General features: G+C 47.0%; 1 protein-coding gene across 1 annotated transcript in view; it reads right to left on the reverse strand.

The window, feature by feature from the left end:
* Window positions 1–25005, reverse strand: part of CRACR2A (calcium release activated channel regulator 2A) — a 130535-nt gene that overhangs the window by 33329 nt on the left and 72201 nt on the right. Inside the window, exons 6-9 of the mRNA XM_090273856.1 lie at window positions 24054–24200; window positions 10101–10191; window positions 6615–6710; window positions 4527–4714 (exon numbers count right to left, since the gene is read on the reverse strand). Coding sequence (XP_090129982.1) covers window positions 4527–4714; window positions 6615–6710; window positions 10101–10191; window positions 24054–24200 — 522 coding nt within the window. The remainder of the gene's footprint in view (window positions 1–4526; window positions 4715–6614; window positions 6711–10100; window positions 10192–24053; window positions 24201–25005) is intronic.

Raw genomic sequence — 25005 nt, forward strand, 5'->3', positions numbered from 1 at the left:
TCACCTGCCCCTGAGTCTCCAATATTCCCAGGTATCTAGAATTTCCATGATTGGTCACTCATTTCTGCCACTTAAGATTTCTTATCTCTAGCTATAAAGCAGGGACTTAATGCATCAGTTATAAGCAGTTGTTTATATCACAGTGTGAACATGTCAATCATACCAGGGGTTTTGAGGAAGGGAGAGGGAAGCTGAGAGTTACACCGGGTAGATGGAGGGCAACTTAGCAAGGTGGGGGTTGTGTCCAGTTTGTGTACATCAGTATCCTCACTGCAGGCCCTGCCTGGCATGCAGGCAGAGGCCACAAGTAGCAGCAGGAAGAAGGAAAGGAGGGCTGGGGGGCAGGGAGAGATGGAAGGAAGGGATAGAGGGAGGAAGAGAGGAAAAAGGAAGGAAGGACGGAATGAAGGAAGGAAGGAAGGGAAATAGGACGGAAGGGACATGTTTCGGAGCTTATCAACACCACTCAGAAAAAAAGGGAAAAAAGGCAGAATTGGGTGATACTATAAAATAAACCTTGCTCAATGTCCTTCCCTGTGTGCTCTGCACCGTGTTTCATGCAAAGGGTCTGAAGTCCCACATTTCCACACTGCAGCGCGGCATTTAGTGTAGGGAGCATCTTACAGCCTGATAAAGTTGCCACTTTCCATAGGCTCTCAGGGCACCACGATGGTGCACACACCAGGCTGGACAAGGACAGTCACCCCTCTGCCACCCCATCAATGCCATTATTGAGCTGGTGAAAACCAAACCAGCTTGCTGGGTCCATAAGATTTGTTCCCGAAGAGGGATCTGTGGTGGGAATTTTCCTGTTTATAGAATAATTATAAAGTCAATTTACGACATTAACAGCCTGAATCAAATTCTAAGTTCACCTCGGATAATCCTAATTAAGCAACAAAACTTCTCTGGCTCCTGCAGAGCTGAAAATTCCTAACACTTTATTACCAATTATATTTACTTTCATCTTGAGGGAAAACAATGTGCTTCCCATCACCTAAGCCGGGTCCCTAAACCTCTGTCTAGGATTCTACTCTGAGTAGCAGAATTAGAGCTGCTATCAGCTGCCTCTGTGCCCGGGGATCCAAGCTCGCCTGGCCCCACTCTGTGTGCCTCCTGGTCCCCGTCTTGCTTCTCTCTGGGGCAGCAGGGAGCAGACAGCGTTGCCTCCTGCTAAGGAAAACCACTGATTGCAGATCTCAGGTCAGGGTGCTCATTGGGTGTTTGACTGAAAAGCCAATTCCTAAATAACGAGGTGTTCCCGGTCTTCTCTGGCCCTGTTTTCACAGAACCAGCTGACCATTGGAGCTACACACACATACACACATGCACGCACACACGCACGCACACACACACACATTACATTACACATTGATGCAAATACATGCCTGTCCATTTGTCTAGTAAACATACACCCAGTTGGATGGATATAGATGGATAGATATACAGCTGACCCTTGAACAATCCCCTGTGCCGTTGAAAATCTACGTAACTTAAGTAGGCCCTCCGCTGATTTCCACAAACCAGGGATAGAAAATAGAGCTGACCCTTGGACAACGTGGGTTTGAACTGCTCGGACCCACTTATACAAGCTGAGTGGACCCACGCAGTTCAAACCCATGTTATTCAAGAATGAACTGTATATATATATACAAATAGACACACATATTAAGGTTGTTTTGTGTTAACAAAAAAGGAAAGCTTTTCTGGAAAAGAAATGGCCGTTGGGTATTTGACTAAATGACCTCAAAAGCCCTTCTAACCTAGACATTCTAATAGTTCGTACTGGTAATATGTGAGCTAAACGGAAGAGAACTCGCCATTTTTCATAGGAGTGGCTGGTGAGAGGTTTATGTTGCCTTTAGGGAGCTGCTGTTGGTTTTGCTTTTAGGAAATGGCTGAGATGCAAAGCAGGCTGCAAAATATATTGCCCAGTGAAACACGCAGGCCAGTGCAGAGTCAAGTGCTACCGTTTCGTAAATGAAAGTTGTGTGTGTGCGCCCTCGCACTTGCATATGCACAGGACACACAAGAACCCGTGACTGGTGGCCTCTGGGTGGCTGGAGGCTGGGAGTGATGGGGCAGGGGTGGGGGCAAACTTCTTTTTAGTTTGCATCCTTTTGTGTACATCTGTCTGAATTTTGTGCCTTGTTCTAAACTATCTACCCCAAATAAAACTTGATTAACAAAATAAACAGAGAAGTGCTGCCTTGCAGCTGACCTTCATCTTTATATTGTCTTCTCTGCTTGACTGCCCATTCAGAATTCTAGCAGATAAGTGACTAAATCTGTTTATCTCTGAACCTCACCCTTTCCCCTCCCAGTTGCTTCACAGCAGCATGGGCCCCAAGACCTTGTCAGGAGAAGCAGAAGACATCAGAGCTAGGCTCTGTCCCGTTTTCTGGCACTAACTAGCTGTGTTGCTTTGGGCTGGTCACTACACCCCTCTGAGCCTGTTTCCTCATTTATAAAATGAGACATAGATTAGAGTATTAAGGTCCTATCAGCACTGTGGGTCTGGGCCTCAGGTGTACAGAGGAGAAGCTAAGGCTCTCACTCCCGTCTCTCCTGACCTCCCTGGACAGGACAGGGCCTGCTCTCCTGGGCTCCAGCACGCTTTCTGACTCTACAGGACTTGGCAAGCTTCTCCAAAACAAGTCGTGAAGGTTCTGGAATCATTTATCTCTTCTCCTCACCCTCCTCCCCTCTTTTAAAATTCCCAGCCTCCGGAGATTGTATCTCTGCCTTAGTAAATTAAGATAAAGCTTCTGGAAGATTTTAATCCTCAGGTTGTGATTTGGTATTCCACACTGGGTGCTCATTTCCATTTGCTGTTCTAATGTGTGTGCCTTCAGATGTTTGTTGCTCTTAGAACTTGATTGAATTTTAAGAGCCTGAATCCTTAATTATGTTTGTAAAGTTAAATGTGCGTGCCTTGCTGACCTGTCCTCAATGAGGAGGAACTAATTTTGCTTATTTACAATGAAATACACTGTCCCTCCACTGGTCATCCAAGAATTGGAATGGAGGGGTTTTGTTTTAAGTCAGCTACTTGGGAAAATATATATATATTTAACTGGAGATGTCTTACCAGGGTAAAACTTTAAATCAAACACATGTTCTCTCTCTCATCCTAGGCAATTAACCCCACACAGTACAAGACACCACATGTGAGCCAGACAGCAAGACAATTTAATTTAGGCCAATAGACCAAGATTTTGCCAACAGTCAGAGAGAATAAGGGTTTTCACTTTTGAACAGGAGGGTGAGCATATGTATAACATCAAGTATTGGTAAATAACACTGCTCTTTCATCTGAAATCAGACTTTTCATCTTCCCCAGCAGAGAACCAGGCATACAAAAACATTTTGCAGAATGAATGGATAAATAAATGAGTGAGTGTATGAACAAATGAGTGAGTGAATGATGGCCAGTCCACGCTATATAAATATTTTCTAGTTGGCTCGTTATTCCCTAGGAGGAATCAGCAAGATGTGTCTAGCACTAAGCATCACAGTTACTGAAAATTTCTGAACCTCAGTTTCTTCATCTATAAATCAAAGGTGATCATAAGAGGCCCTGCCACATCAGGATGCTGCAAAGGTCACATGAGATAATGTCAAATTATTGACATGAGCGAGATATGTTAAGTGCCCAGCACAGTGCCTGGCACAGAGTAATTTTTAATAAATATTTGCCAAATAATCCCCCATCATCGGCAGCCGTCCGTCTCGAGAGACGATGGCGTAGCTTCTTGAGAGTCTATCTGCACCGCCGAGAATGGCTGTGCAGTCCGACTCGGGAGTGACAATCCCTGCCGCACTAGTTGTAGTTGCCAAATAATAAATACATAAATATATGCAGAAATGAATGAATAAATATATTCTGGGCCTCAGAGTGTATTTGGTCTCAAAATCTAACACTCCTACAAGATAAATGCTGATATTCCTTGGCCGCCTCTCTAGTTTAACACACAGACCTGAACCTTGATTCATCTCATGTCTGCCTCTGCCTTGCAAGCTGAACCCCATGACTGGGCACCAAAAGCAGTTCACCAACAAATCCGGTTCCCCACACCGGACCCACAGAGCTGGAATGAAGACTCCAAGGGCACAGTCACATGCCCTATCCAGCTATATGTCAGCCTCAGAAGTTTTCGGGCATCATTGTCGTCCACTTTGTTCTCCCAGGTCTCTAAACTACGACAGTCCTGTTTGGTCTGTCTGTTTACTCAGCATTTTCTCATCGATTGCAATGTAACTGTTGGTTGGATAACATGTCTTTCTGATCACATAATAAATTTTATGAGAACATAGATGGATATTTCTTGTCATCCTAGGTAATTCTCAGCACAGCACTGGTCTGCTTAATGGTCTCAGAATCCTAGATGAGATCTCAGGGAGCAAGGAACCCAATCCCCAATTTATAGGCAAGGGGACAGGGTCTCTGTCAAGAGGGGAGACAGCACGCTCACCGCGAAGAGGGAGCTAGAGACACGTGACAGATATGTGAAGGCCAGACTCACATCTCCTTCTCCTGCTGGAGCTTGCAGGCCTCCTGCTGGAGGCTCTCCAGCTGCTGCTGGGCACCCTGCAGCTCCCGGGAGGTCCGCTCCAGCTCCTGGGCCAGCTCCTGGTTGGTCAGTTTCAGCTTGGCGTTCTCGGCCTTGGTTTCATGCTTGTCGCTATGCAGGGCCGTGCACCGGCCTTCCAGCTGAAAAAGAATGGGGACAGAGAGGCACGTCCAGCAAGCACTGCTGTCAGGCTGGCCAGCCAGCCTTACCTAGCTTTCTCCACTTGGTAGGGAGGGACCATCACTGTCCCCCTCACTGCCCTCGAGCCTCTGTACACTTTGTTCTACTCTTCCATTCGCACGCATGCACTTCGGGAGGCAGGAGGAGCTTCCAGAGCACATCTTGCCTTCCCATTGTCTCCACAGGGCTACTAGGAAGGGAAATTTCATATCCCTCTGCCTCTCTCATCTTAATGATGACGATCATCATCATCTCATCAATGGTCTTAACAATGGTCATCTCTTCAATGGCCTTGAGATCTACCGTAAATCCTTCCTTCCTATAATTCTTTAAATGAATTTCTTCTCCTTGGCCATTAATGGAACAGGGAGCAGCTAAGAGGCATCCTTATAAAAACATCCTTCCAATTTTGAATACTGAGAATAAATCCACCTATTATCTTTCCTTTTCTCAGCTACATAAGTCCAATTCCTTTAATCCATAGAAGCTTTGTATGGTAGCCAGCCACCCTGAAATTTCATAAGAAATAGCTAAAACAGGTTAAACCAAACATATACCCTTTCTCAGGTTCCTAAAGCAACTGAAAACCTGCATGTGTATAACTGCAGCTTTTCTTCGCGGGTAATTATGCTTTGTGGAGCTTCCAACCCTCTCACTAGAGGAAGCATCAAGCCAAGGCAAATTTATTATAATAAATTTAGTTTAATGAATGTGGCCAGCAAGGGGAGGAGGAAGAAACAATGAGGAATTTTGTATGATTCTCAAGAGGCTCCTGTGTAATCAGGTAAGCATGCAGTAATTAAATCGAGTGGCAATCATTCATGTGAGGAATAAATCTAATTGGTAAGAACTCAGTGCATCATATGGAGGAGAAGAGAGTAGGAGAAGCAAGGTACAGCTGTGGAAGTGGGGTGGGAAGGCAATTTCTCGAGTTGAAATAATCTTGCTGCAGAAGAAAGAAACCAAAACCCATAAATTGGGTAGCAGCAGGACGGGAGCAGTCTCCAGCTTTAGCATAAGGTGTCTCCAAGCATATTTTAATGTGTTACTAAAAATAGCTCTCTTTATTCAAACAGAAGCAATGTGTCTGGGTTTGTCCAGGGCTGGATTCCTTCCAGCACAAGACAAAACAAAACAGGAGGACAAGTGGTGTTCTGGCCTCTCTCCCATAAGCCCTTGCTACAGAGAGGAGGCTGTGAGCCTGCGGTTTGCTAAGGTAATCAATCTTCCTGGGGTCATTGGCCAGGCGTCCCCAGTCACAGTGGATGGCCACTGCACTGCACAGGGCACCACCCGGCCTGCCTGCGGGGCTCAGGTGCATCAGAGGAGCGTGCAGTGCCCACGTCCCTCCTGCGGAATGATGGAACAGTCACAAAGGAGGCTGATGAACCTGGTCAGGGGGAGGGTGGGGAAGGAAAATTTGATCTTTAAAGAGCGCCTTCCAGCCGGAGGAATCCATGGCCATCCTGGCGGGAAGACTTTACTGTCTGCAGCCTCCCCCAAAGTACTGGTGACTGTGTCCCTTGTAACTCAGCATTCCCCTCTTCTCTTGTACAGCATGCAGGAAACAAGTGAACGTTTTGGCATTTGGGCGGCTTCTGGGCACAGTTATATGACAATGTCTGCAGATACTACAGGGAGAATTCCCGGCAACATCTCAAGTTAAACACCTGGCAGTGGAGAAGTTAAGGCTTTATCTTGGGATTATCTGTGATTTCAAATGCTATCTTTGTACAATGAAATGGTTCTTCTCAGCTTGAAAGAAGAAAAGTCCTTAAGTGAATGGCAGGGGAGGTGGGCACGACCCACAGCAGGGGGTGCAGGGAGGCTGGGCGCGTGAGGACACAGACAAGAGCCTACCCGTTTCTGCTTCTGGACGAGCTGCTCCAGCTCCCGCTCCTTAGACAACAGCTTCTGTTCCAGCTCCTGACTGCGGGCCTGAAACCTCTCCGTGTCCTGCCAAGTCAGACAAAGGGACACGTGAGCCCTAAACACACTTCGGATGGTGATTTTTTTCCCACCTTGAACCTGCTCAACAGCAGGCCCCTCCCATCCTTTTGGACTTTGGGGCCCTCCCCACAACATTCCATGGCCCTGGTGACCAGCCTGCTGGCTGGCATGGCCCAGTGAGACCGAGAGTGCAAGGCTCAGCGCGGCTTGATTGGGACCATGCGCCGCCCAGAGAGAGGCAGTGCCAGTAGGGCGGGGGCGCTGAACTGGAAGAGGAGAATGGGGGCCTGGGGTCACATCTCAGGCTCAGGCTCAGTCTCCTCATCTGCAAATCAGCGGGTGGATCACGCTTCCAACTTGGATAATCTGTTCCATGTTGGGTTCTGTCATTTGATCCCACAAATGGCCCTCGCTCTGGAAACACAGGGCATCCCTTCTTGCGGGTGTAGGTCCTCCCTGTTTCCCCACCTGAGTGAGGTTTTCCAATCCTCCTCATGTACTGCCCCGATGGTCCACAGCCCCTTTCCTGCCACTCCAGAACTGAGCCTCCCCACTGAGGGATGCAGAGGACCTGATGATGCAGGTGCCACGGGACCTGGTTGTGGGATAAGGAGGAACGTGTGAAGGTTGTCAGATGCCTGACACTCTCAGCAGAGCCTGGTATGGTGTAACGGCCCTGAGCTGGGTGTCTGGAGACGGGTTCCAGCCCTGGCCTTGCCCAGCTGACTCGCTTCATTCTTCTAGAAGATGGTGTTTTTGTTCACAGAATAGAAACAAAAATACGCATGCCACATGCAGTGCCTGAAGGCACGACAGAGGTGCAGACCGTGCAGGAAGAGAAGAAACCATTATAACCTCCTTATAGCTCACTCCAGGAGCCTCAGGTTCCCTGCCACAAGGAACAACATCTTCCCTGGGTGGCTGGCAGGTAGGGCGTGGTAGTGCAGCAGCAGAGTGGGAGACGCAGCCACTCTTGGGGCAGAGGCCTTAGGACACCTCTGTTCAGAGGCTCAGGGTATTTCCTGGGCTCATCGTTTGCAGATACTACCTGGCTTCTCAACCCATTTGCAGGCAGGTAACTGCAGCTCAGGGACAACCTGTGACTGTTCTCATCTCAACCACATCAATGGCAGAGGCAGATGAGATGAAGCAGCTCTGGCTCCCAACTTTTGTTGCAGGGAGCCTGCTTCCTTCAGCTCATCTGCCGCTCCCGGAGCAGGTCCCAGTGGCAACACCAGTGAGGAGAGCAGCTCCAGAATCCCTGTGCCCAGGCTGCCACCCCCACGGAATGCCTTACCGCCCCTGCCAGCACAGAGCTTTGACAGGTCCATTACCCTGGAGCTGGAGTATATGAGTGACTAATATCTCCCTCCTGGTCAAACTGCTCAAGGTAGAGCCAAGGAGTCCAGCTTTTTCCATGCTGTCATAAACTGTAACACCACTGTCCTCACGCTGTGGCCAGGCAGAAGCCTGTGTATCCAAAGGCTTAGTGGCATGGCAAAGCTCATTCTAACAGTTTCCATGTTTATGCAAAAAGCATGAATCTAAGCACTGAGCCTGAAAGGCATTTGGTATTGAGAAGCGAGAACAGGGATCAGAAGGGGGCAGGCAGGTCAGGCCACCTTCTGTGATACTAACTTGTTCTTCAATGTCTCCCTCCGACCTCTTCCCACTCCCAATCCCCATGCGTTGGCCCACCTTTCGCATCTGGAAGCAGGCCCCTTTCTTTAGCCAGGACCTTTGACCTGCTGTCACGGCCCAGGCACAGGGGGCCAATGCCCCAGAGCTCAGCCCCTCTGTGCAGTAGGTCATTTGGGGTAAAGGAAGTGGCTCTCCTACTACAGGGGCAACAAGGCTGCTGTTCTCAGAAGACCATTTTGGGGTCTGCTAGGTGAGGAGTGTGTGAGTTCTGTCTGCCATATATTCATTCACTATGCTGAAGATTGGAGGGCAGCCAGAATGTTTTAAAGCTCTAAAAAAGAATAGGGGAAAGGTCTGGAAATACTGACAAGTCTCCAGAGGGCTCTAGTTGGAGAACATGGCTGGCTTTTTCTGGAAAGCATCCAGACTCCCTCTCCATTTGAATGACATCTGTGATAATAAATGAAGCAGTGGTGTGGATCATCAAAGTGGCGTACAGTTAAAAAATGGTTCTAACCAATGTACATTAAGTGGGAGAAAAAGGATTGTGATGATAGTCCAGGTCCAATGCTGAGTGGCTGGGGATGATGTGGTCTCTTTGTTGTTTCCCACCTAAATTTTTATGTTGTCATCTAATCCCCAAAGCGATAGTATTAAAAGGTGGGGCCTTTGGGAGGCAATTAGTGCCCTTATAAAAGAGACCCCAGAGAGCTTGCTTGCCCCTCCCACCACGTGAGGACACAGAAGGAGGTCGGTAGCCTGTAACCTGAAACAGGGGTCCCACCGGAACCAGAACCTGCTCGCACCTTGATTTTGGACATCTAGCCTCCAGAACAGTGAGAAATAAATGTTTGTTGTTTGTAAGCCAACCGGTTTATGGTATTTTTGTAATAACAGCCCAAACTGACTAAGACAGAAGGTCACTGTCCAAGATCAAAGACTTTTCTGCTGAGAACCCACCAAGTAGATAACCCAAAAACCGGTAATAGAGAGTTTCCTGTAGCTTTGTTTTATGAACATGGATATGCTTAGCTTAGCTTGAAAAAGGTGATGATTTTACCAGTTCTGACCTCCCAAGGCAAATAGCAGGGCTTGTTTGGAGGCTCAGTGTCAGACAAGGATTAGAAAATGTGAGTTTTAAATTTACTCCCATGTTATCTGAGAAAGGTGGAATTTGATTTGTCTTGGGCATTAAATTTTCTAGGTGTCTAAGGTGAAAGGGTGGGATGTACAGGCTCAAAGGATGGTCCCCTCAGGGGAGCTGCTGGGCACAGAGTGGAATGGGCTGGTGCATTTGGGTGGGCCTGCCACATGGGTCTAGAGACCAGCCAATGTCAGACCCAGTTTTCAGGCTGCCTAAACTGGTAAAGCATGTACCTTCATTTTTTCATTCATTTATTTGTTCACTTGTTCATCCATTCATTGATTCAATGAACAGTTGTTGAGCACCTACTATGTTCCAGCCACAGTCAAGGTGCTGAGGATACATTAGTAAGCAAAAGTTAAAGATCCCTGCTCTTGTGGAGCTTACATGTTAGTAAGAGGAGTCAGATCACAACCAACAAAAATAAACAAGTCCATCATATGCCATGCTTGAAGGTGGCAAATACCTTGAAATGAATAAATCAAGCAGAGAAAGAGAGAATCCACAGTGCCATGGGTGAGGCATTGCCATCTTAACTTTGGGGGGGGGGCAGTCAGAGTAGGCAAGACCGCCCTGGCCTGCAGAGCCAAGCACTGGGAGGGGACTCTTACTTTCAGGAGAAACTGTTCCTTTTCACTTTTGATTTGCTGTTCCATCTCCTCATAGAGATGCTGGATTTCTTCATCATAAGTAGCAATTTTCCTGTAGAGATGGTAAAAGGAGAATCTGATGAGGTCTACACCGAAGTTCCCTTATTCCACAGAAGCAAGTCCTGGAGCTTGGGCACCAGAACCTGATCTGGAGCTGTGGGTAGTGGGGTGACACTGTGCAGGTCAGGTCAGCCAGAGCTGCAGGATCAGTTCCTCAGGACCCACTGACCACAGAGGCCAGCAGGACCCTCTCCTCCTCCTGTGTCCCAGCATTCACTCCCGGCCATACACATCCTCCCCATGGGGCCCCTCTGGCTCCATCTTCCTTTCCTCTGCTTTGTTTCAACATCAAGGCACCTGGCCTCTGCTACTCTCACCCTCCCTCCTGCCCGCTGACCCCTGTGCTTGTAGACAGCACAGAGTTGTGTGGGCTTCTTTCCTGTTCGGTTTCTTGTTCTAGCTCCTTCTCACTTTGGATGCATTCTCTCTACCTGGCCATGACTGCACCATCTGAACTGCACTACGAGAGGGCTCTCCTAAAATTGTGTGCTGAAGTTCATGTGATACGCATTTCTCATGAGATCTTAAAAGATTGCCTGGCCACGACAACCACCACCGCTGCACCCCCTGCGAAGGAAGGGGCCACACAGGTCTGTGTGCACAGGCAGACACTGTGAAGTGGGTGAGGCTGGGTAAGGGCTGGAGTTACAATGAGATGACCTCATCCCCACTCTTAGCATCCTCTCCCTACTCAGAAGAGCCCCACAAAACAGGAAGCAAGTTCATAGGTACTGAGCTCCTACACAGAGATGACAGAAGTGGCTGTGGGGACAAGGTTTGTAGGTCACTCTGGGGTTGTTCCTCCTTCTCTCCCAGCAATCCTCCTGCCCCCCCCCCCCATCACAAATTCAAACAGGATGGATCAGGTACTAGCATTTGAACTGAGACTGGAAACTGTCACACCAGCACTAATATTCCCAGGGGACTGCATTTTTTATACCTGTTGTCTGACCTGCAGTGAAAGGTCCCCTCTTGGCCCCCCCTCTCTCTGCCCTCTTTCTATCCTATTAATTGGGAACTTCAGGCTCCAGTGAACAGGCTGAGGTTGTGGCTCTTAAGGTCTGTTTTGAGCATGTCACACACACATCCTGCAAATTTTGGCACTTGTCATTCTAAACTCAGATGATGGCAAGCCCCTTCTGCCCTTGATTCAAGTAAGGAGACTTTTTAATAATGGAGGTAAAAGCCCTGAGAGGTACTGGGGAGATTTCTGAAGAAAACATCAAGGATGGGAATGTATTTATTTCCCTGAGCCTCCCATCATCTTAACCTCTATCTCCCTACGTCCACTTGGGATACTTACCCAGTGCCAGCTGTCCCTGCAGCCCAAGACTGTGCCACAGCCCACTGGCTGCCCTTCCACACTGGTTCCCTGTCAGGGAACATTTATACCACACACACAAACTGAGCAATGACTGAGGAGCCACAGGACTGGCAACTTTCTAATTCTACAGAAGCCACAAAACTGGCCCAGACAAAGAAACCTGTGTAAGGCTCCAGGGTCAAGGTCACTCATATTGGAGCACCAGTCTCTGAGTTCCCTTTCTTAGCTGGACCTCCAAAGCCAGAAACCTGACTTTGAGCGAGTACAGCAATGGCACCGACATGTGCTCAGCAAAATGTGACAGCTTTCCAAGACCTCCATGAGCTGGGTCCCTGTGTTTACCATTGTGTGTGACATGCTGGATATAACAAACATCTTTTTGGCTAAGAGCAAGAAATCTGTTCTTGGTAAATGACAGATGTTTTGGATTGTTACTTCTGTTCTTAGCCAACCCATAACAAATACAAGAAAATCTTAGAGAGAAATAAGGAGCAAAGGCACCTGCTGTTAAACAGGAACATCTCAGGGACAGAAATGAATACAGTTTGAAAGGGCTTTCAGCAAGAAGAATGGTCTTTCTCTTGGTCCCTGAAATTATATTTCTGTGCTTGATGTAACTCAGATGCTGGGTGGCAAATGGTGTTAAGGAAAACTTCAGACAGCAATTCTATAGAAGTACTGGGAAACTAATAAAGTGAGATGAGTGGAACTAAAACATTGATTCGGCTCATGAAAGCAATACTAATTAGAGTCAGTCATAGAAGCAGTTCACATTTATGCCTAAAAACCATGCAAGACATTAATTCTATACTACCATTAAATGTATTACATTAACTTTGCTGTTTTATTTGATTAAATTAATAAACTATGTTCTCTGTGCTCACATGCAAGTTTGCTAGTCACAAAGTAATTCTGCAAACTGCTAAAAAAAACAAATGGAGGGAAGGCAGATGTAGCCTCTGAAAGGTGTGTACTCCCAGCCCTTATGCACAAGGGCTGATCCACTGCGAAGAGGTCCTGGGAATCCAGGTGGGCATTGGTGACCCAGAACCTGACCAGACTCGTACATAGAACCAAGCCTTTGGAAATGCGTCGGAATGAAGCAGGCCTCCTGCGAGACTGCCCGGCCCTGAATGACTTTCGAGGATGAGCCCTGACTCATGACCTCCTGGATGAGACATAGGAGCAGCCAGCTCAGGCCTCATAGCCCTGGGTGCTGATCCCAGAGCCAGCTCATTTCCTCCATGTGACCTTGGACAGGTGCTCTGCCCTTAGATCCCAGGGTAGCACCCACCCTGCATTCCTCTCAGCGTTGTCATGATAAATGACAAGAGAGCAAGTGTGCAACTACAAAGCCCTATATAAATGAAGGGATTATTTATTATGGTAATTATTAATATTATCAGGGGCTGTGGAGGGCAAGGATCAGCATTCCCCTGAGGGAGAAGGGTCTTAGTTTCCAGGGCTGCTGGGTTTGGAAAGGGTCAGAAGCAATCGTAAAGATGAAGAACAGAAAGCTTAGTCAATAAAAACTGCTGTCAGACCAATCTGTTTAAGACGAGGCTGTGCAAGAGCAGGAGCCTGTGTCTGCAGGGAGCTGGGAGAGATAATGAAAAGATCTGTGCACATGGTGTGTGATGTATTAGTTGGGCACACTGTATTCTGTCATCAAAGGAAAAAGGCAACCAATTATGTTTGCTTATCATATACATTTTTGTTGCCACAGTTTCCAAAACCACTCTTATTGCCTGACGCACACAAACACAGACTTTGATGTCTTCTCCACGAGGATCTCCCTATCTACTGCAACCCTCACTGACGCCCTTCTCTGAACTCTTAGGACACCATATGTCTTTATTTGACATTTAATTTGAAAGTCCTGGACAACCATTCCACGTGGGTTTAGGCTGTCTGCACTAGGCTATAAATGCTCAGACATTTAGGCCGCCCACAGGCCCTGTGCTCAAAACGTTCATGGTTGGAACTTTGGATCCCAAACCCGAAAGCCTGTGAACCGTCTTGGGGGAACACCAGATCCAAGGGGAACTGAAGAATTTCAGGGTTGGAAGGACAGTCTGATTCGACTGCCTGTTTTTCCAGTGTTAAAATCCTGGCCATAATAACCCTACCAAGTATTTACCCAAACTAGGTTAGAACGCCTCCAGTGATAGGGAGCTTGCTGAATCTCTAGGCAACTCTTTCATCTTTGGAATACTCTGGCTCAAATAAATGTATTTTTCTATGAGTGCCATATTCCTCCTCTCCGTAAAAACCTCTCATGTATTTGAAACAGCAATAAGACTTCAGGGAGTAGTCCTGGGTTCAGGCCATGCCTCTCTGTTTCCTCTAACCATCTCTCATATGAAGGTTTTTTTTTGTTTGTTTGTTTTTTTAGGTCCCCTCATCATTCCCTTCATTCCTCTCAAAATGGGCTTGAGTTTAGCTCCCTCAAGTCATAGAGCCCCAAACCCAGAGCCCTGTGAATGAGTCTGATCAGTGCAGATCAGAGCAGGACTATTGCCTCTCTTGTTCTAGAGGCAGCACATCTATTCATGCAACCTAATGTCACATGATTTTTCTTGGCAGCCACATCATAGGTGATGAACGCTGAACCCATTTGTCAGCTAAAAACTCTAAACTTTATGGCTCTGTGATTGCTTTTGTTTTTAGATGATGCTACTGCATCCTATCTCTTTCACTTTTTGCTTCTGCCTTTGGCTTTTGGCTTTTGGCAAAATCTCAAATGTCATTCTGTTAGATTTTATGCTTGCTGGGTTCAGTCCATCTTTCTAGTCTGTCACTATCTTAATGGATCCCAACAGGTTGCTCAGTGCACTCAATGACCTTTTAAGTTTTGTTGATATTAAAAATTTCCAATCATAATGTAAGCTAAATAATCTATAATGTTGGTTTTGATTACTTCAACTATCTGAGATTTATTTAAAAGAATGTTTTTTAAAATAATACAAACTACCCTGGCCACTGTGGCTCAGTTGATTGGAGCATCATCCCAAAACCAAAAAGTTGTGGTTTTGATTCCTGGTCAGGGCATATATCCAGGCGGCGGGTTCAATTCCTGGTCTGGTTGCATAATCCCCAGTCCAGGCACATGTTTCTCTGTCTCCCTTCCTTTCATCCTTCCTCTCTCTCTCTAAAAAGGCAATGAAAAAAATGTCCTCAGGTGAGGATAAACACTTTTTTTAATAGAAAAAAGTAAATAAATTATACAAAGTATTGGTTTCCAGTTTTATTGTATTATAATAAGATAATATAGTGGTAAGGTATTTACTTTTTGGAATCCATTAATCTTTCCTTTGTAACCAAAAAATGCAATCAATTTTATATAACTGCTATGAGAAGAATGTGTATTTTATTGTAGGGCACACATTGTACTTTCACCTCTTAAATTCAGCCTGCTAATTGATGGTTTCAAATATTGTATGTATTTAATGTACTTTTTGCCTGACTAATGTGTCAGATTTGAGATGTTTGTTAAAGTCTTCTAAAATTTTTCTTAAATCTTGTTTTTCTAAAAGTTTCTGCCTTATTATTTTGCTGCTATATTGTTTGGTGCATAAAGTTTTATATCTGTTGCATCTTCTTTAAGGATGAAACTTTATACTAAAAAAATGTCCCCTTACCTCCCTTTATTTATACCATTGGTAAAACTGTTGAAGAAGGACAATAATCTATTATAGAGCTCTCTGAGTTATTAATTAGTAAATCTGGGCATAAATATTAAACCTGCCTTCTATTAGCCATTCTCAAATATCCTACCCCCCTCACTCTAGGGCAGTGTTTAATTATTTCATTGTCTGCTGTCTGTGCCTAGCTATTTGAGCTATAAGTGGAGGAGGAGACTGGAAAGAGATAAATGAAAGAAAAGGGAAGGAAAAAGATATAAGTTCTCAGGGGGACAGAGGGACAAATGTGTGCAGGAGTCAGCCAGAGTAAATAACAGTCATGAGCACTAATAGTTATATTCTCCTTTCATTATGATGTCTGGATGGCTCCTCTATCATATTCCAGGGGTGTCAAGGTCATAAGCCCTCTGCTGACAGCTGTGGTTGGCTCAGAGTTCATTAGACACAGCGGTAAAAAGCATCAGTTCAAATTCTGGTTCTGGCATTCATAAGCCTTTTGGCCTTGGACCAATCACAGTACCTCAGTGAGCCTGAGGTCTTCTGCATCTGAAAACTCAGATGGTAATACATACTTTAGAAAAGGGTTGTGAGGATTAAATAATATGCATGTGGAAATGGCTAATAATATAGCAGATAGACTGCATTTAATCAATTCCAATTAAATGAGTTCTCTGATTCTGCAGAGACCTGTGGACCCCATTTTGAGAAACGCTACTCTACAATTCCTTCAGATTTCAGCCGAGGAGCAAGCAGAAACCACACGGGATTCATGCAGCAGCATGGTGGATGTGGGATGAGGCTGTGTATAGGACTGGGGAGACATCAGGACACAGAGACATGGGGACGAGTAAGCGTGGGAAGAGATCTATAATATCCCTACCAACTTGAAAAACTATTTATTAAGCCTTTCATAAAGCAATAATCTGGGTAAAATAATTTAGATTTATGGAATGGTCTCTGCACATGAGTAACTTAGCCCCTGCGAACACCAAGTCCAGTGCTAAAGGAGCACAGAGGAAAGAAACCAGCAGGAGCCTCTCCACCAGGAAACGGGCCCCACCCCACTGCCTTGTCTGGCTCCAGCTGACAGTGATTCTGTGACCACAGAGCCCGGCTGGGGGGAAGTGGAGGAAGCTGCCTGCTCTGGTGGAGGAGAAGATGGTAGAGTTGTCTGGGGGAAAGTTAAAAAAGGCTAAATCCAAGGAAGGGAGATTTTCAACAATGAGGGGAAGGAGCAACAATTACATACTGAGGAAGCCATGCGGGCAGTGAGGGATCTGAAAGAATGAGCCCTACTGAAGGCCAGTACATAAGCTCAGTCCAACTTAGACAATGAAATGTCACCCAGGGAGTCTGACTGTGGCAGATGCCCCCCCTCTGAAGGAGGAGCATGGGTGTGTGTTTGCATGTGCACATGTGTGTGTGCACGCATGCATGCATGGTAGTGGAGATCGAAGGATGGGATCTGTGGACAGGAGGTAGGGGTGGGGAAATAGTGAGTCTCATGGAATCAAGGCTTAGGTTCTGAGAGGCCTTTACAGATAATTCACAGAGAACTAATTGGAATGTGAAATGTAGTTAGCAATAACTTACCCTGCAAGCCTCCCAAGGAGGCTGTGAAAATTAATTAACCTTCACAAAGTGCTTTGCACACTGAGAGTTGAGGTACCATACAGACTAAAGCATTAATACTCAGTACCACTGGGGTTTCAGCTAATAACACACAGGCCAACACCTTCCTACTCTTGAATACTACTTGGTCAAAATACTTTTTTCCTGTTCCCTCTCGCCTTTGCCTTCACTTAGGAACAACATTTGTTTGGATTTCAAAAGGTCTCAGAAAGTTATCTGGTTTACCTTCTAGGTTCCAGGTTCTAGGCTAGGGTGTACTAAAATCATTACAGGAAAATAGTGCTTTCTCTTTGCCCTAAATTAAGGCATAGTCTTGACCTTAGAGAAAATAAATGACACTTCTCTACATTTTAGATAAATTTCAGAAGCTTGAATTCAAGGCAGAGCTTCAGAAATGGCCACTGAATTCAGAGAGTAATGTTCCTGATTTCAGGTGTTTCTGTGTACATGGGGAATATGTGTGTCTGATCACTGTCTCCTGGTTTGCAAAGTCTGGTGAAAAGCAGATGCAAAGGAGAAAAACGCCTCCACTCTCCAGCATGGACTGTGCGCTTAAAAAGCTCATGTATTCTCCTACTTTTGCTTTGCATGTGAAGAAAATGAGGGTTAAAGCACTGAAGCAGCCAGCTTGTAGTCACACAGCTTCCCTGGGTCACAGCAGGGGGAGAACCCAGGCCTCAACTCCCAGTCCTGTGTTCCATCCACAACAGTACACTGTCTTCCCAAGCATTCCAAGTTTTAAAACTGAAAACTCCCTACATTCGCATTTAAGATGGTCAACGATCCAAATTCCACCTGGAGCTTGTGGAACCAGCTGAAACTGGAGCGAGGAATAGGGTCCACTGACTGCACTACAGGGCTGGGGAGCGCCAAGGTCACGGCCGAGGCCTGATGCCCTTTCTCACATCTCCCCCACCCCCACCCCACATGCACAGGTTCCAGAGTGAAGACTCGGGCCTAGAAAAGCCTCAAGGAGCCTTGCTAGTGGCTCAAGAAGAAAATGGAAGTTCAGCCTCAGCCAGTTTTGTAGTTGAGATGAGAATGGTTAAGCGAAGGATTCAGACTCACCACTGCCCCCTGCCACCTTTTTCAGGTAGCTGCAGTCTCTGGACAGCAAGGAAAAGCACTTACTAGAAAATTCTTATTTACAGTTTTCTTGTTCCCATAAAAAGTCTCCCTTGGACTCTCTAATTGCACGTCTGTCTCGGTCTGTCTCTCTCTCACACGCGCACGGCACACGCGATTAGAGTAGAGCTTAATAAAAGGAAAACAAGAGTTTGTAGAAAATTCTGCAAAGGCTGTGAAACCACCAATTGAATTTTCAAGATGGATGGTTTCTCCCTAATTAGATTCTGCTGTCTTGTATAAACCAACTTTGCAGCTTTATCCCATCCTATAAAGTGAACCATTTTTCATTAGCTGGGTTTACAAATGATGCCCACAGAGCGCACAGAGCACAAACAGTCCTCACCTTTCCACTTGCTCTCAGGGCGATGTTAACAGCATGCTGCTGCCTCGGATAATAATGCACCAATAAGACACAGGTGCCTAGTTAAGCCACAGCCTCATCACCTTGTGCCCTCACAGAGGACTTTACTCTCAGAACAGGACTAAAATTACAGACCGGAAGGGCATCCCAGGTATCCCTTTTGCAGTCAAATACCTTCTGGAAGGATAAGTTAGAGCATTTCTCAGAGTGCAGTCTGTGGCCTGCCTGCGTGAGGACCACTGCAGGGAGGAGGTGCTAAGATGCATATTCTCGGGCCTCTCCCTGAGACACACTGATTTAGACTCTCTGGGGGAGGGACCTAGGAATCTACCTTTTAATCAAGATTCTCTGATCATTCTGAAGCAACCTTGTGTTCAAGAACCACACAGCTAAGGGCCTTCACAGGCGGTACATAGGGCCACCTGCCATATATATGATGCTTTATTTGCTGCCCTACCTGGAGGCAAGGCCAAGGGAGTGATGACCCCACTCCCTCACTTGCTGAAGCTCCATATCACAGAACATCAGTTCTCAGGCTAGGATCGGGGTACCGGGTATCACAGTTGGGGCTGCCTACCAGACTGTAAGACACATTCTCTCCTGGCCTGGACATGGTCCCAGAACCCAGGGAAATCACTCTAGGCAGAAAGCGTCTGGATAGTGGCTGGGCAGGGGCTGCAATGTGAGGGCCTGCACACTCCCAAGAAACTGACTGAGGCCTGACCCGCTTGGACAAGGAAAGACTGTACAGGTGAGATACTGATTCTAAGGAGGATGTGGGGAGTGTTGCTGAGCTTGTCAAGGCCAAGAGTGATCCACCAACGATGAGGAATAGGCAGCCTGAATGGCGTTCTCAGGCTATGGAGCTACAGAGAACTGAGCCAGGGCAGGCAGAGCACAGCCTATGGCTGGACTTTGATTTAGAAAGCCTTTTTTTCCCCAAATCTCAAAATACTCTCCAGACACAGCCAATTCATCCTTACCCCTAGCCTGGGGTTAGATTGTGGTAAGGAACCCAACCAAGTCAGTTACCCAGCAGGTTCTGAGAATTCCTCAGAATATTTTATAAATGCAGACTTTGAGTCCCCACCCTAGGCTAAGTGAATTGGGCCCTCCTGGGGTGGGGCCTTGGCATCCCCCAGGAACTCTGGTGACAGACCCAAATCTACTGCTGCTTTCAAACAGTATTACTCTACCTCTGGAGAAGGTAAAGGTAACTGAGGAGGAGGCTTTCCATGGCAGAGCAATTCCTAAATATGATGGCCAGAAGTGTTTCCTTAATTAAACTATATTCCTCACACTCAATTGCAAAGTTCTCTGAGCCTCAGAGGACACAGAGGAGAGTGGACAGTGACAACCTAACCCCACTTCCATGGAGAGAAGTAGAGGCACAGAGGGAGCATGCCTCACTCAGGAAGTTCAGCAGAGGAACTGGGCTTTAGCTTGAGGTGCCTGCATTTGATCTTGTTCCCCACCTCATCCCACAGGACTGTGGCTACTTCCCAGTGGATGTGCAACAGAGTCAAACATTATACCCAGGCTTTCAACTCAACTTCAGCCCCAAAGGACAAGGGGCTGGGAGAGTGAATGCTCCTATACTTGCCTCTTTCCCTATTCCCAGCATGCAGGTTAAAAAAAACAAACAAACAAAAAAAAACAACAACAACCCATAGCAGTGAGGTAAGGAGGGCCCCAGGTTATTTCTGACAATACCCCAGAGGCTGGGTCTCCTGACATCAGCATTTAAGAGCTTTCCCCAAGCACTCAACTTAGCTGCATCCTCCTACCCTCCCAGAACCTGGAGGTGAACCTGGGGATGAAGCTGGGAGGCCTGTTTCACTCACTGCAGTGAGACGTAACCCTGAGGGGCATGGCCCAGCCTGGGGACCTGGGACAGGAAGCCCACGTCCTGGTCTACGTCCTGCTTCACCTGATTGAGGCCAGATCCCCCCACCCCCCTCAGGTCAGTGGCATGTCCTCTGGGCCCAGTGGGAGAAATGACTTGTGCAGTTCGGAAAAGGAGGAGGAAGCAGAGGCCACTGGTGCTAATAGCAATGCTGTCTAGTGTTTCAACAACATGGGAATTTTCTGGACAGCTTTTTGGCAGAATTGTTATGGGTACAAGCTCTGCCTCATCAGTGTGATCATAAACTCCTCAGCGACAGGGACTCTGTGTTCTGTTTGCTTAACTCAGAGCCTGGCACAGAATACATGCTCATTAAATGTGGGCTACTAGAAGCACATGGGTTGTATCCCTGGTGTGTGGCCCTGAGCTGGACACACAGAGCCGGTGACCTGGGCTCTCATCACCATCTCCAGGACAGGTGTGCCTTTCCCTGAAGGGCCTGAAATGTTATTCCCTGTACTGAAAAGCAGCTGTGGAGGAGGTTGCAAGATGCTCTGACACTTGTCAGGTTACCCCGACTACAGCCTGAATCAGTTCCTTCCCCAGAGCTTCCTTTCTCTTCCTTTGCAAATGCCTGGCTATGGCCCTCCCACAAACAAGCCCAAACCTCAAAACTCATTCCTAGAAGATGCCCCAGAATCACTTAACTTCAGCCTGAGTCATTTGTAAAAAATCTCATTTAAATGTTCTATACCCTATTGGGGATCTGAGTTTTTTGTTTGACTTCTGGGCTCTAACAGCCCTTATAGGTCATCTTGTCCAGTCATTACCCAGAAGCAGGATGTGACCAACTTCTTTTTTCTTTGTCTTGAAGAGAACAGAATAAGAGAAACTCTAATAGAAAATATCAAAGCATGTCACACATAAGAAGGGTGAGCATTATTTCACAAAACTTTGGTTTCAGTTAAATACACATTTAAGTGTATGGAAGTTACAAAGTCAAGTGCATTTCTTCTGGTGAGTCACAACTATAAAAATGTTGAAAACAAAAATCCAATTTTCTCATATTACCAATAAGGAAACTAATGCACAGCGAGGTAAAGCAAGTTGCCTAAGCTCACACAGCTGGTCAGTGGCAGGCTTCTCCTGTCCTGTTGTAATGCTCTGCTCACTACAGCCTGCAGTTCCCTGGTTCTGCACCCAGAAAACATTCCCGGATTGGGATTGGCCAGAGAGCTCGGTGAGTCCCCAATCCCACCAGAGCTCACCAGCCAGGAGTGGGCATTCATCAGCTGACCTCGGGTGGGTGTAGCTGGCAGGGATATCAAAGATGATGGGCACGGAAGGCTGGAACTTTTGGCTGAGCTGGTTTTGCACATACAGCCAGGATTGACCTTGACATTCACCTCAAAACTTTTTAAACAATCACTAAATTAGGGTGAAAGCACAAGCAGTGGCCACTTTAAGATGAATGTAAGCCAGGGCACATGACTAGATTGCACATCAGGTCCCCAGTGGGGGGCGCAAGTGAGAGGCAACTACACAGTGATGTTTCTCTCCCTCTCTCCTTTCCTCTCTCTCTAAAAACAAACAAATAAATAAATTATTTTTTTTTTTTAAAAAGATGAATGTAAGCGCTAAGAGGCTCTATAGCAAGTCAGGAGCACCGGTCTCTCTCTGCAATTATGTGGGCCAGCAGAGCAGCGTCCTGCAGATGAGATTTCAGGCCATGGGCTGGGGTCAGTGCCTGCCCATTCAGACTGCAATTACCCTCAGTTTCTTAGAGAACAAGAGTACCCTCCTCTCTGGGGCAGGGTGGGGAGGGTGTGGTAGGGGGCGTGCCACCTGACTTTTGCTGTGCCTCCTGGGGTGATCAATGCCACAGTCAGAGGGGAGTGAGGGTGTGGTGAGGGTCAGAAACTGATCCAGCCCCATCATTTTCCAGGTGGGACAAGTGAGGCTCAGACAGGCCCAGAGAGGGTCACAGAGCTAGGTGGATGGAGAGCCACAAGTGACTCCAACCCAGAACTCCTGATTCCCAGCCTCCCACTTCTCAAATCCATACACGAAGCACCTGGACATCTTGTTAAAATGCAGATTCAGCAGGACTGGAACAAGGCCTGAGATTCTGCATTCCTCAGAAAGTTCCTGCTGCTGCCAGTGCTGCTGGGCCACGGACCACACTCTGAGCAGCAAGGTTCTACCCCAGGCTGTTGAAAGGGTCAGGAAATGCTTGTTTCACTTCTGATTATATCAGGGCTTAAACTCTCCACCTCAATCTGGCACACCTCTATGACTGACAAACATTTAAAACAGTATTATTTTAACATTCATAGAATACTTACATACCTGAATTAGTCCAAATGCTCACATGTATTATCACATGTAATCCTTAGACTCTGAGATGGATACTATTATTATTCCCAACTTTTACAGATAAGGAGGCTGAGACTCAGAGAGGTTAAGTAACTTGGCCTAAGTCACAAAACTAGTAAGTGACAGAGCCAACATTCAAATTCAGATCTGTCTGAATCACAGATTAGTCAGCTATAAACTATATGGAAACATACCCTGAACCCCTCCTTTTTCTGAGCCTTGGAGGCCTCTCCCCAGAAGACTCCTAACATTGCTCTAGCCAAAGCGTGTTCCTTCCAGCACTACTTGGTCACAACTTTCTCATAACTCAGGGTCGTAAAGGTCCTGTTTTCCAGACCTGTGTATACCTGGTGGACCTCAACAAGTTATCTTTAGAGTTGATGGAGGGGAGGCACATGCTCATAGGAGCTCAGAGTAACGTATGGATAGCTGACCTGCACACGAAGACCCACAGTAAGCTCTTTAAATTAGGGGCTTGTGTGCTTCCACTAAGCCCATGTCCACACAGACTCTGAAAACTTACCCAGGAGGCAGTGCTGGGTCCTAGGAAGCTTCATGGGGAAGTATCTGCCTGAAAGGGTGTGTGGTCTGTATGGGAATTGCTGAGGCTTCCTATGATTTATAAGCAGATCTCCAGGTGGGGATGAGAGCACCTGGCTGAGGCATGGGTTGGGGCCACCTCGGCATGCTTCCCGGCTCTACCCAAACCCAGCCCGGCACTTTGGCCACATGTTCGGGATTATGCCTTATCCTTAGCTACAGCATGTTGCGCAGCACAGGAGCTCACTGCTGTAATGGACATTCAGTGGCTCTGGACGAGGACAGAGCCTTGATGGCACACGCATTCCCTTCCCACAGGCAAACGGGCGTCACCAGGCTGGTCCTGCAGCTGTGGTCCCACAGGTGCCTGGCTGACTCCCATTTGATTCCTAAGCAGCCTCTTCATGTGCTCACCCGGCCTGGTCCTGCCTCCTCCGGCAAAGGAGGAACCCTAGACATCACTAGTTGTCTTTAGAGGCCCTGGGAAAAGAGGGCAAGACCATGGCATCAGAGAGTGACCAGGGAAGGGGAAATTCAGGGAACCAAGGGCCAGCCCAGAGTTGGGGGTGGGGTGGGTGGGGGCAGGGGGAGCCCAGTATGCTGGAACCCTCCTGTCCAGAGGCAGGTGGAGTGGTTTTCCTGCTGGTCATGGGTGCCTGGCTATCTCCCTCTGAATCCTGGTTCTGCCATTTACAAGCTGTGCATTCTGGGGCTTGTTACTTTAACGTTTCAGTCCCTTGATTTCCTCATCTGTAATGTGGATAATAATAAATCCAAACAAGCTAGTGTATATAAAGTATTTAGAATAGTGCCTAGCACATGATGAGGGCCTAATAAATGTGAGCAAGGGCTTAAACATACATAAGTATACACACGCACACACATATACATTATGACAGCTATAGGGCCGGCCCCCACTCTGGCATGATAGAAAGTAAGAAAAAGTGCCCCTCAAATTCCTGCCTTTCACTTAGATGCACAGAGAGCAGCTGAGGGCACCCACTTTTTCAGGGCACATTCCAGTTCATTCTTCTCCTCGTGGGCTTCTTGGAGCTGGGAGAAGATTCTGGTCAGGAAATCCTCAAAGTTGGACAGTAAGTGAGGTTCATCCTTCTTCAGCTGCAGCCAGAGTTGCTTGACATCACTTTCACTGCAAGAGGAAAAGGGCCGTTCATGTAGGAGAGTGGAAACAAGGCTTTAAGGGAACACAGGAGTCCCCAGATGGGAAACAACCAGCCAGAAACAACATTGTTATTATTATAATGAGGACAGAGGCTAACATTTATTGAGTGCTTGCTGTGTGCATATTAGCTCATTTTCATCTCCCGGTACCCTCTGAAGCAGATGCTGCCATCACCCATGTACAGATGAGGAAGCAGATGAGGAGAGCAGAGGTTTGCCTGTAAGCTGTCTCAGACCACTCAGTGGTGAGTGATGGAGCTAGAGGCAGACTTGGGCTGTCTAGTTCCCGTGTTGACTGCCTTGTCTGCCTTGCCTGGCTGCTTCCACTCACCCGTCTCTCTCGATGGGCTGGTGGTACTGAGCAGGCCCAGCCATGTGCTGGGCACATCTCAGATCTCTGGAAGGAGAGAGGAGGAAGGAGGCCCAGCACATGTGTGGATAAATGCTATGGAACTACAGGAGATAGCTTGTCGCCCTAGCAAAGAAAGTCTTCACAGCTGAGAGGGAAAGACATGCCATCTGATGGATGGGAGAAAGCAACTGTCACTGCAGGGAATAGAAGAGAATAGACAACACCCCACTGGGATCTGGTGGCACCAGGAGTGACTGACAGGTGAAAGGAAGGGAAGTGGCAAGTCAGAAAGGTATGTGCACACATGTGGAAAGACAAAGTCTGGAAGGACAGAGCAGGCAGAGAGACAAAGACATAGAGGGACATGGCCAGAAACCACCTTCACCCCAAAACAGGCACACTGGGCATGTACGTGTGTGCA

Source organism: Furipterus horrens, unplaced genomic scaffold (assembly GCF_987537825.1).
Source record: "Furipterus horrens unplaced genomic scaffold, mFurHor1.1.pri manual_scaffold_4, whole genome shotgun sequence".
In the NCBI taxonomy this organism is placed as follows: Eukaryota; Metazoa; Chordata; class Mammalia; order Chiroptera; family Furipteridae; genus Furipterus; species Furipterus horrens.